Source organism: Apium graveolens, unplaced genomic scaffold (genome assembly GCF_009905375.1).
Source record: "Apium graveolens cultivar Ventura unplaced genomic scaffold, ASM990537v1 ctg1077, whole genome shotgun sequence".
NCBI classification, from domain to species: domain Eukaryota; kingdom Viridiplantae; phylum Streptophyta; class Magnoliopsida; order Apiales; family Apiaceae; genus Apium; species Apium graveolens.
The window spans coordinates 44863-56830 of record NW_027417092.1 but is presented as its reverse complement, the minus strand read 5'-3'; the positions used below and the strand labels follow the sequence as shown (position 1 = coordinate 56830).

The window sequence follows — 11968 nt, the reverse complement described above, 5'->3', positions numbered from 1 at the left end:
TAAAATAAATAACATACTAAAAATAATTATATGGTTTTTTTCTAATCGTTTAACACATATAATTTAAAAATTCTTACAGCTAAAAACGAAATCAAAACAAAATCACAAAGACATCTCAAGAGATCCAAATTGCACCAACATCTCTGAAAATAACATCGCAATTGACCATATCACATAAAAATCATTATTAGCCCAATGTTTAGAAACACCAATTGCATAAACTGAGATTGGAGAAGCGGCACCGCGGCATCATAGCTATCTACATGTCAAACACCAGCTATAGACATGCCGAAAGCACTCCAACTATTTATATGCCGGATACCAGCTATAGACATGCCGGAAGTGTAAACCCGTGAAGGATGAACAATCCTTGGTTGTGAAAGATGAGCTCTATTAATAATCAACACCGCTCAGATTCGATGCAGGCTTTGTAAATCACCAAAAATATAAATAGACTCGTTCTCAACGGATCCAACACCAAATAAACCCAAGTATGACTAAACAAAAACATAACAAAACACTCCAGAAAAAGAGATAAAACACACACTCTGAAGGAGAGACACACAAACACCCAAAAAATTAGATTTTGTCGAAAGGAAATTAACGAGAATAAAAGAGAAAGAAGAGGTTTGGGCTTTTCACCGGAAAAAACCAGTAAAATCCTCTCGATTTACTTAAAAATGGACAAATCCTAGGAGAGCAGACGAGGGAGACGGCTTTTATTTACATTCCCCATAAGCTACTTAAACTTAAGTTAATAGAGTGGAAAAAATTCCAACTTTAGTTTAGTAGGAATATTCAAAAATATGAATATTCTTCAACAAAAATTAAACCGTTCATATACATTTATTGAAGACTGACAGTCAATATTCATTTTATAGTTGAACTAATTAAATACAACTAATTATACTCATATTTTCCCTAAAAAAAATTATACTCATATTCGATATAAGGGGAAAATTTATTGAATTAGTACTACCCCTATTTTATTATTTACCTTATCACACATGTTCCATATAACTGCTTTTAGGTTCCTAATTAAAAGTTAGTCAATAAGTGCATAATTGGTTACATAACTAGTGTTACTCCTGTCCTGCTCCGCCTGTCGGTTTTTAGCGTTAAATTTCTCTGCATACAATTATACTGCCATTAATTCATAACTACCAATGAATCACAATAATTGAATAAAAATAAAAATCTCTACTTACCTATTCAAAATATCTTACATAGTGATTCAAAGTTGAGGTCGAGTCGCCTGGCCCTCATCGTACTGAATAATAAATGAATACTCTAACTCACAATTCTCTACTTATATATCGAACAAGTTGCAAGTTGCAGGCAATTAGGCAACTGCTGTGTTATATCAAACAAGTTGCATGTTCCTCCTCAGAATTTCTCCAGATCCAGGTTGACTCTTTTCTCAGCTTGTCAAAACAGAATAGATTGCATTTATAGATTCCTGTGATTAATGTATTAGTTTTTCATGATTTTCAAGTGCCTTCCATATTTCGTTTATCGGTTTTTCTAGTTTGTGTCAACGGTCAAATGCTAAAAATCCGTATTTGATGAGTTATCGAAATTTTATTGGTGGAGATTTTTATGCATGCATGTGTTCCATTATTATCAAGCACGGATCTTAGCATGTGCTAGAGTGAGTACATTGGCATCTATCTGTTTTAGCACAACTACTGACTTTATTATTCGAATTTTAAGTTGCGTGTTCCTCCTCAGCTTCAGGTTCCCTCTTCTCTCAGCTTTTCAAAGCAGAATCGGTTGCATTAGATTTTCAGAGTGCCTTTCATATTTTATTAGTGTGCTATTTGTTTCAGTTGTTAGAGCATATACATTAGCAATAGGTCGATATCCATCCGTTTTAGCACAACCATTGACTTCGTTATTCTCAATAATTGAATCTTTTAAGAATAGACACGGGGCCATGAGATTCAAGGGGTCCTAGTCGAAATAAGTTTATGGGGCCCTAATATACATATATCATGGAAATTTATACATATTTACTTAAAAAAGTTAGAAATTTTTGGGGCCCTTATTTGTCGGGGGCCCTAGGCGCAAGGCTTGCTGGCCTATAGCCGGGGCCACCCTTGTATAGACAGTAACTAAGTCCGACTTGTATATGACTAACTCTAGTTGTTGAATTCATGAAAGCCAGAACAAAATACTAGGCCTGACATTCATCCTTGCAATTGAAAGAATACCTAAAAACTGCAACATACTCTTCAGCATATCGTTCAGTTCGGATAGCCAGACAGGGGATTCAGGTTACACAATTTTCTACAATAATTTATGTAATGTGAACTATGTCTGTTGTTTTTTCGCTAATCCTGTATAAGGTACGTGATTGCGTCTGTGTAATTTGCCTTCCAGTAAAAGAAGATAAAGATGGAGGGCATGGATAATACTGAAGACAGCAACATCGAAATTCACATAGATGTGGAAGAAAATAACGAACACGTTGAGCTAAGTGAAAGCGACTCCATTGAAGTTGAAATTTCTGATGGTAAAAGTTTAGAATCTTTTCTAGAAGAGGAAATAGCAACATTGCCTCGTAAGCTTTTTGATATTGGTATAATCTACAAAGTTTCTGAGAAGTATAGGAAAGTAAAAGAAGAATCCTACACACCTCGCATAGTCTCGATCGGGCCACTTCATCATGGCAAGAGCCATTTGCAAGCCATGGAAACGTACAAATTAAGATGTTTGAAGAGCTTGAAAATTAAGTGCGGAATCAAGTTAAAGGAGTTGTCTCAATATGCCAGTAGCTGTGAATATAACATCCGTTCCTATTATCAAGATTTCAACTTTACTTCCCTAGACTTTTCAAAGATGATTCTTCTTGATGGCATTTTCATAATTCTGCTGATTGGAAAGGACAAGGAGCGCTTCAGCGGAATAGCAGATCCATTTTTATCAGGTAACAAGTCATGGAGGACAAGTGACATAATGCATGATATGTTGTTACTTGAGAATCAGCTTCCACTCTTTTTCGTTAAAGGACTATTAAAGATACTGGATGAACTACAAAAGGTGCCTTCTGATTCTGATTTTTTTTCAAAAGACTTGCACAAATACTTTTTGGAAGTGGGGATAACAAACAGACTAGAGACGATTGATTTTAGATCGGCATTGCATCTAGTTGATTATCTACTAAGACTTCACCTACCACCTGACGCAGAACTACCGGATGAAACAGAAGAACAGCCTAAGGCAGAACATGGTAGATCACTGAATGTCATATCTGATTATACCAGAACTAGAAGTACTAGTGAGCTACAAGAAGCTGGCGTCCGTTTCATTCCACTGCCTTCAGGAGGATTATTTGAGGTATTATTTAATAAACTTACTGGAGAGCTACGCATTCCACAGTTGACAGTAAATGGTACAACTGAGACATTTTTCCGTAATGTAATAGCATTGGAACAATGTCTGTACTCCACGAAGCACATAACCAGCTATGTAATCTTCATGGACAGCCTTATAAACACATCCAAGGATGTGGATTTGCTAGTTAAGCATAAAATTATTGACAACTTGCTCGGTGAAGAACAGCTAGTTGCAGACCTGTTCAACAATCTGCACAAGGAAGCAGTAGAGGATCAGAGAGAGTTTTACTTTGCTGATACTTGTAAAGATCTGAACGAGTACAGCAAAGACTGGTTTCACCAGTGGAGGTCGAGCTGGTTCAAGTGGAAGTTGATGTTGCGGAATAACTATTTTAGCAATCCATGGTCCGTCATCTCATTCATAGCTGCAACTATAGTAGTAGTCCTCACTATTGTCCAGACTGTGTGCGCCATATCAGGACTATAGTAACCGATGAACTACTCTCGTGGCCTGGAAGCCTGGCGTTGAGTTCAACTTGTGAAATATACATATGCCTTTCGCCTTTTTATCATGTACCTTTCAGGAATCAGTCAAGTGTTCAACTATGGATTCTCGAATTCAGTTGTATTATGCACTGTGATTATTCTCTCATGTAGTCTTCACTGATTAACATCTATTACACCGTCTTTTTGATCTATTTAGTACATATTTTTATCAAACAGTTTTCTAAGATGATTCTTAGAAGCACATAACCAGCTACATAATCTTCATGGACAGCCTTATTAACACAGCCGAGGAGGTAAAATTGCACGTCAAGAATGGAAACTTGTGAATAAGCTTGGTGAAGATCATCTAGTAGCAGACCAATGGAGGTCGAGATGTTTCAAGTGGAAGTAGATCTTGAAGATTAAGTATTTCAGCAATCCGTCCATCATCTCATTCATAGCTGCAACTACGGTTGTAGTCCTCAGTCCTCAATATTGTACAAACTGTGTGCGCCATTTCAGGACTTAGGTAATAGATGACCAACTTTCCTGCTCTAGCTGTCGGTTTAACTTCTGAAATCTCACATGTTTTTTTTCCTTTTACTCGTTAACTTTTTCACTAATCAGTGAAAAGCTCAACTATCCTCTATGTAAGCGTTTCGGATTCACATCTATTACACCTTCCTGTGTTCAAATTACACCATTTCATAGATGTTTGTTTGCATGGATGATACACTAATTATGTCCTCTTGATCTGCTTTTAGCATCTTAAGAATCTTACAGATTTCTTATACTGATCAGTTTAGTTTATTTAACATGAAATAATAGGTGCTATGAAGAAGAAGATGCCATGGCATTTCATTAATATGCAATTTCAAATGTAAACACTATCTTAAGAAATCAATTATGATAAAATCAAAATAAGTTAGCAAATAATTTCAAAATCACAGCACGTGGTGAATGAATCTTTATAAATGATAAACAATATAAGTAATATTTTTTAATTTGAGTAAATTGTTGCTGAAGTTTACTGTAGGAAAGTAGAGATGCAAAGTCCTATTGTTGAAGTCAACGCCCAGATCATGTATTACATTTCTTATTATTACATAGCCAACTTAACTTCTTGTTCTTGATTCAGATTCAACCGGTCTGACCAGGTTCTTCTTACATTTCTTATAATTTCGTGCTCTATGCTCTCTGCTGTTCGAATTTAGTTACAAGTTTGAAAAGTATAATGTAGTTACGAAATCAAGTTAGCTGTTAGGCTTTATAGTTTTTTCCTAAATGACCAAATGCTATCATTTCTCTTGATTGTCGATACTTAAAAGTACAGAGTCTCCTGTGCAATACCAATGTGTGTGTGTGTTTTAGTAGTGGTAATTCTGCTCAAGTTATAGTATGTTCAGTCATAAAGAGTTGTTCAAGCTGAATCATGTTACCATACAGGAACAATCTCTACTGAGAGGTTCGGGTTCTACACAATATGCGTCGCTCTAACATCGGTTCCTCCTATTGTTTATCTAATTATCAATGTATTCATTAAGTTTTTTGCTAATGTTCTCTGAAATATGTTTAAATCAAAGGGACACTGGGACAGTTTGTGATCTTGCATTCCAGTAGAAGTTATGAATTATTACGAACATCATCATTCTCTTCATTACAATACGTGTTTTTTTATTGTTCTATTCTATTTTGTTCTAATAGAAAATAAAGGAATGGTAAAGAAAGCTTAAGAATTGAATAGAAATTTCTCAAATCTTTGTCTCTATAAGAAGTAAATAATAGAAATCTCTATAAGATTTCTATTATTTACTTCTTTTCCCCGGCTCCCTTACAAATTTGCGGATCCTACTATTGCATTGTTAATAAACAATGACTGAGTGTGTCTTGTATGGGTGTTCATCCCTGCAGGTAACAAAAGAAAAGAGGAAGAGAAGATGGAAAATCTGGGTAACATGACACATCTTTCTGAAGAAAGCAATGGAGACGTTCGCATTAATGTGGTTGAAAGTTTAATGTCCTCCATAACTAAGGAGCTAGAGCTAGCTATACAAAGTCGCAATCCATATGCAGTATGTATTTTCAGAGTTTTTGAGAAATATAGGGAAGCAAACGAAGATGCCTACACACCTCGGGTAGTCTCAATTGGGCCTCTTCACCATGGTAAATATAATTTGCAAGCCATGGAAGCTTACAAATCAGGATACATGCTGAGCTTCATACTTCAGTTTGAAATTGGAATTGAAAAGTTGATTAATTATGTAGCTGAGATGGAAGATTCTATTCGTAGATGCTATGAAGATACCTCTCAGTTTACGTCAAAAGAGTTCTGTCAAATGATTCTGATGGACGGCATCTTTGTTGTTCAGCTCTTTGTCAAAACCCTTGTACAATTGAGAGAATCTGGTGATATGTTATTTGGAAATCAATGGATGGCGAGTGACTCATGCACGACATGTTATTACTTGAAAATCAGCTTCCTCTATTCTTTATCATGGGACTATATGAGTTTTTGAATTCACGAGTTATGCAAAAATCTTTTTATGAACTTGCTTTGAAGTATTTTGGAGCAGTGGGGAATACAAGGAGACTAAATTTGATAAATGGTTATGAACGTTCAAGGCATCTAGTTGAATTCTTAATTATCCTTCACAGACCTTCGACTTGGATCAGAAAACATGAGATGATTCCAAATGGTAGGTTTGAGTTTACCAGAAGTGCCAGTGAGCTACAGGCAGCTGGTGTCCGTTTTGGTGGGATGGGAGATTTGTTTGAGGTATCATTTGAATCTGGGCTGCTAAAACTTCCACAGTTGACAGTGAATGATAGAACTGAAACATTCTTCCGTAATGTAATAGCGTTTGAACAATGTGGGCACTATGAGAGGTACATAAGCAGCTATATAATCTTCATGAACATCCTCATAAACACAGCCGAGGATGTAAAACTGCTTGTTAAACATGGGTTTATTGATAATTTGCTTGGTGAAAATCAGCTAGTAGCTAATCTATTCAGCGATTTGTACAAGGAAGTAATAGAGGAGCAAACAGACTTTCATTTTGGTAAAATTTGCTATGACCTGAATGAGTATAGCATAGACTACATCCACAAGTGGAACGCAAGATGGTTCAAGTGGAAGCTGTACAAGTGGTTGAGATGGAAGTTGATTTTGATAAATGAGTATTTCGACAATCCATAGGTCATCTTCTCTGTCCTAGCTGCAACAATAGTAGTAGTCCTCACTATTGTACAAACTGTGTGCTCCATCTTGGGACTGAAGCAATGAATGAGCAATTCATATGTATTAGCGTGCAGTTCATCATGTGATCAGCATTGCTTTTCCTGGATAAGTAGATTGTTTAAGTACATTGGAAGGTCAGATTGGGTCGTCTGATTTCCGTTGTTAATTTCAGTGTTTTTCTTTCTTTTCTTTTTTTATAATTTCTGTGGAAGGTGGTATGGTTCAGGTGGAAGCGCAAGTGGTTGAGATGGAAGTTGATCCTGATGGCTAGGTATTTCAACAATCTATGGTCTGTCATCTCGTTCGTAGCTGCAACTATTGTTGTAGTCCTCACTATTATACAAACTGTGAGCACCATCCTGGGACTGAAGCTATAAATGAACAATTCTTGCCAGTTTCCCTGGATAAGTAGAATGTTCAACAATTTAGAATGTTCAACAATTGGAAGGTCAGATATGGGTTGGTTGAGTCAGCTGTACTAAGCAGTCAGTTAGTAGTTTTAACCCCGCCTATATTACTTGAACTCGGCTAGAAGTGTCCGATATGGATAAGTTTGGAAGTACAAGACTCTCTGGCATGTTTATTGGCAAAAATGACTTTTCTCAATGTTTCTGATTTAATCATAGGGAACCAAGACAGAAAAAATTGAAAAACAAGTCATTCATAACGATTGATGAAGGATTTCTTGAAAAGTTAAGAATTAGTATTTTTTTTAAAAAATCGAATAGATTCGGTCTTATACATACACGACGGAAGGTAATTAAAAAAGAAAGAAGATGGGTTTTTCTTTCTTTTTTGATCACTTAGGAGCCGTGTGAGATGAAAGTCTTATGCACGGTTCTGAATGAGAGAAAAAAGTGAGAAATTTTCTTTTCGACTCCGACTCTCCCACTCCAGTCATTACTTTTCATTCTGTTACTCAAATTGCACGGATGATATTACTTGCTAGTTACTTCCATAATCATTGATCTGCTTTTAGCATTTTTATAAGAGAAAATCGATTTTCTTATCACTCAACTATTTACTTCTTTAAAAATTTACCACTCAATTTATATATTAGTTTTTTTTGTGACTGACGTTACTTTTGTATTAAATTTTACCACAATCCGTTAAGTTGACTTATTTCCTTTAAAATAATCAAAAAACGAAGAAAGTGTTGTCGATTTCTGGGTTCCGGTCACCGACAACTTTTTTGGTCAAGCCAATTCATGATCAAATTAGTTTTGTTTTTTTATAATTTTGAGTCCAAATTACTTTATACAAACTCAACAACTCATGTTTAGTAACAAAAATCACAACCAAAATGCTTTTTAAGAATTCCATCCAGTTTAACAAAAAAAAATTGGCGAGTTTAAAATTCGAAAATATCAAAATTGATTCAAAACTCAATAAGAGTTAATACATATAAACCAATACATTTTTAGAAGATATTACACCAACTTATACGAACAAATAATCACTCAATCGAGCGGAAAAATGAAAATTACAAATGGCGTCTAATTTTTCGACGAACATAAAATCATAACCCAAAAATCACTAAAAAACATGAAAGGTTAAAATCGAACGATCTATGTATTTATAATTTCAAAACTAATGAACATTTATCACAATAAAATCCTAAAATTAATGTTTTAAGATAAATTAATGATATGGTTTAAAATGAAAAATAAATATAATGTTAGTGACAAAAATTAAAAAAAAAGTTAAAGGTTTTTAAAGAAATAAATAGTTGAATGTATTTTCCCTTTTTACAATATTACTGATTTTTTACATTAGTCAATTTAAGTTTATTTAACATGAACTTGTAATATAAGAAAAAAATTGCATGACATTTCATTAATATTCAATTTCAAATATAAATACCATTATAAGATATAATTATTATAATAAAATCAAAGTTATCAAACCTTTGCATAAACAAATGCAACTCAATTTTTTTAATTTTCAAACAAATAATTTTGGAGTTTCAAATACTTCAATTATTTAAAGGCAAGTGGCCAAGTAGAAAGATTCAAAGTAGAGATGCACAAAAAGTCCATCGGGCCGGACTTTATCCGGTCCTTAAAAACCCCGGTATTTTTTAAAAGGATCGGACCGGGCTTCCTTAAAAATATAAGGCCCGTTTTAGGTCCGCGGGCCGGGCCGGATCGGGCCGAACCGGGCTTTATCCAGGCTTTTTATTTATATATTAAAAAAATATTTTAATATTTTATAACTCAAATTATGAGTAGTTTAAATACCGGAGAAAATAATATCTTGATATATCAGATAGAGTAGTTTATATACCGAAATAAAAAATTATTTTTAATATAATATATAAATAATCATATATACTCTAATTGTTTCTAATATTATGATATATTATTTTAAAAATCATAAAAAGTATTGTATAATTTCAAATTTTATATAAAAAATCGGTTTTTTAATCGGGTTTTTCAAAAAGCCCGGTCTTTTATCCGAACTTTTTTCGATCCGGGCTTTTATCCGGGTTTTTTTAAATTCGGGCTTTTCGGGCTTCGGGCCGGGCCGGATTTTTGACAAAAAAGGAGTCCAATTTAAGGCCCGCGGATCGGGCCGAACCGGGCCGAGCTTTTTTTCGGATCGGGCTTTTCGGACTTTTTTCCAGATCAGATCGGATCGGATCGGATCGGATTTCGGGTTTTTTAAACATCTCTAATTCAAAGCCATACAGTTGAAGTCAACTACCGTAAGAAAACAGTAGGAACCATCTTATACAGAACAGATATACAACTAAGTTGTTAGTACATCGTCAATGTGTTTGATTAACCCAAGTTAAGTTGAGTTCATGTTCTTCTTGATTCAGATTCAGCCAATCTGTCCAGGTTCTTCTTACTCATTCATCCTATTATTCATTCTTGCTAGTTTCTATTGTACTAATCCTTTACATTTTCTTATTATTTTCTATGCTCTCTGCTGTTCTAATTAAATTACTTTTGAACATTACAAAGTAGTTACTTAAATATATAATCCAGTTCTTGATTTTGTGTAATTCAAGTGTTCTTTACATATGTTAGCATAGCTGATAGCCCCTTTACTACTATCCGTATTTTCTAGATTACTATAAGCCAGTGAAGTGGAGGAGCAGGAGTATTGAATCCAGTATCATCAAACCCAAAATCAGATCCATACCGCTCAAGAAGAATCCGGGGCTTAGGGTTAGGGTTCCTCTTCCTCCTATAGTACTTTTCCCTTATTTCAACAACAACAAAGACATCTAGTGATGCTGCTGGGGTTCCTGCTGGGGTTCCTGCTGGAGTTCTTTCTCCTTATTTCAACAACAACAACAAGGTATCTCAAATTGATAACACAACAAATGATAATAGCACCTTGTTTGGTGGTTTGCGGAAATAAGGGGAAAGAACTACGACAGGATGATCATCATTTGTTGTGTTATCAATTTCAGATCCCTTGTTGTTGTTGAAATAAGGGGAAAGAACTACAACAGGAACCCCAACAGCATCACTAAATGTCTTGTTGTTGTTGAAATAATGGGAAAGTACTACAAGAAAGGAGGAGGAGGAACCCTAACCCTAAGCCCCCGATTCTTCTTGAGCTGTATGGATCTGATTTTGTTACGGCCTTAGAGTTCGACAACTTGCTAGTTAAGCATAAAATTATTGACAACTTGCTCGGTGAAGAACAGCTAGTTGCAGACCTGTTCAACAATCTGCACAAGGAAGCAGTAGAGGATCAGAGAGAGTTTTACTTTGCTGATACTTGTAAAGATCTGAACGAGTATAGCAAAGACTGGTTTCACCAGTGGAGGTCGAGCTGGTTGATGTTGCAGAATAACTATTTTAGCAATCCATGGTCCGTCATCTCATTCATAGCTGCAACTATAGTAGTAGTCCTCACTATTGTCCAGACTGTGTGCGCCATATCAGGACTATAGTAACTGATGAACTACTCTCATGGCCTGGCAGCCTGGCGTTGAGTTCAACTTGTGAAATATACATATGCCTTTCTCCTTTTTATCATGTACCTTTCAGGAATCAGTCAAGTGTTCAACTATGGATTGTCAAATTCAGTTGTATTATGCACTGTGATTATTCTCTCATGTAGTCTTTACTGATTAACATCTATTACACCGTCTTTTTTATCTATTTAGTACATGTTTTTACCAAACAGTTTTCTAAGATGATTCTGCAAGAAGCACATAACCAGCTACATAATCTTCATGGACAGCCTTATTAACACAGCTGAGGATGTAAAATTGCACGTCAAGAAGGAAACTTGTGAATAAGCTTGGTGAAGATCATCTAGTAGCAGACCTGTTCAACAATCTGCACAAAGAAGTAGTAGAGAATGCGAGAGACTTCTATTTTGCTGATACTTGTATTAATCTGAACAAGTACAGAAAAGACAGGTATCACCAATGGAGGTCGAGATGTTTCAAGTGGAAGTTGATATTGAAGATTAAGTATTTCAGCAATCCATGGTCTGTAGTCTCATTCATAGCTGCAACTACAGTTGTAGTCCTCAGTCCTTAATATTGTACAAACTGTGTGCGCCATTTCAGGACTTAAGTAATAGATGACCAACTTTCCTGCTCTAGCTGTCAGTTTAACTTCTGAAATCTCACATGTTTTTTTATCTTTTCCTCGTTAACTTTTTCACTAATCAGTGAAAAGCTCAACTATCCTCTATGTAAGCGTTTCGGATTCACATCTATAACACCTTCCTGTGTTCAAATTACACCATTTCATAGCTGTTTGTTTGCATGGATGATACACTAATTATGCCCTGTTGATCTGCTTTTAGCATCTTAAGAATCTTACAGATTTCTTATACTGATCAGTTTAGTTTATTTAACATGAAATAATAGGTTCTATTTTAAAAAATCAATTATGATAAATTCACAATAAGTTAGCAAATAAGTTAG

The 11968-nt window shown here is 35.1% G+C and overlaps 1 protein-coding gene and 1 pseudogene across 3 annotated transcripts; both read left to right on the top strand.

Moving 5' to 3' along the window:
* The first annotated feature begins 1245 nt into the window (after positions 1–1245).
* LOC141699700 (UPF0481 protein At3g47200-like) lies at positions 1246–4043 on the top strand. Of its 3 annotated transcripts, none has more exons than XM_074503553.1 (3): positions 1247–1407; positions 2168–2276; positions 2383–4043. In XM_074503553.1, the coding sequence occupies exon 3, from the start codon at positions 2398–2400 to the stop codon at positions 3823–3825; it is 1428 nt and encodes a 475-aa protein (XP_074359654.1). In that variant the 5' UTR covers positions 1247–1407; positions 2168–2276; positions 2383–2397; the 3' UTR covers positions 3826–4043. The 3 variants fall into 3 exon arrangements, with proteins under 3 accessions (XP_074359656.1, XP_074359654.1, XP_074359655.1); XM_074503554.1 differs by having other exon boundaries at positions 2164–2276; XM_074503555.1 differs by lacking the exon at positions 2168–2276 and having other exon boundaries at positions 1246–1407.
* Positions 4044–4189: 146 nt separating this feature from the next.
* Positions 4190–11786, top strand: LOC141699697 (UPF0481 protein At3g47200-like; annotated as a pseudogene).
* The last annotated feature ends 182 nt before the right edge of the window (positions 11787–11968 follow it).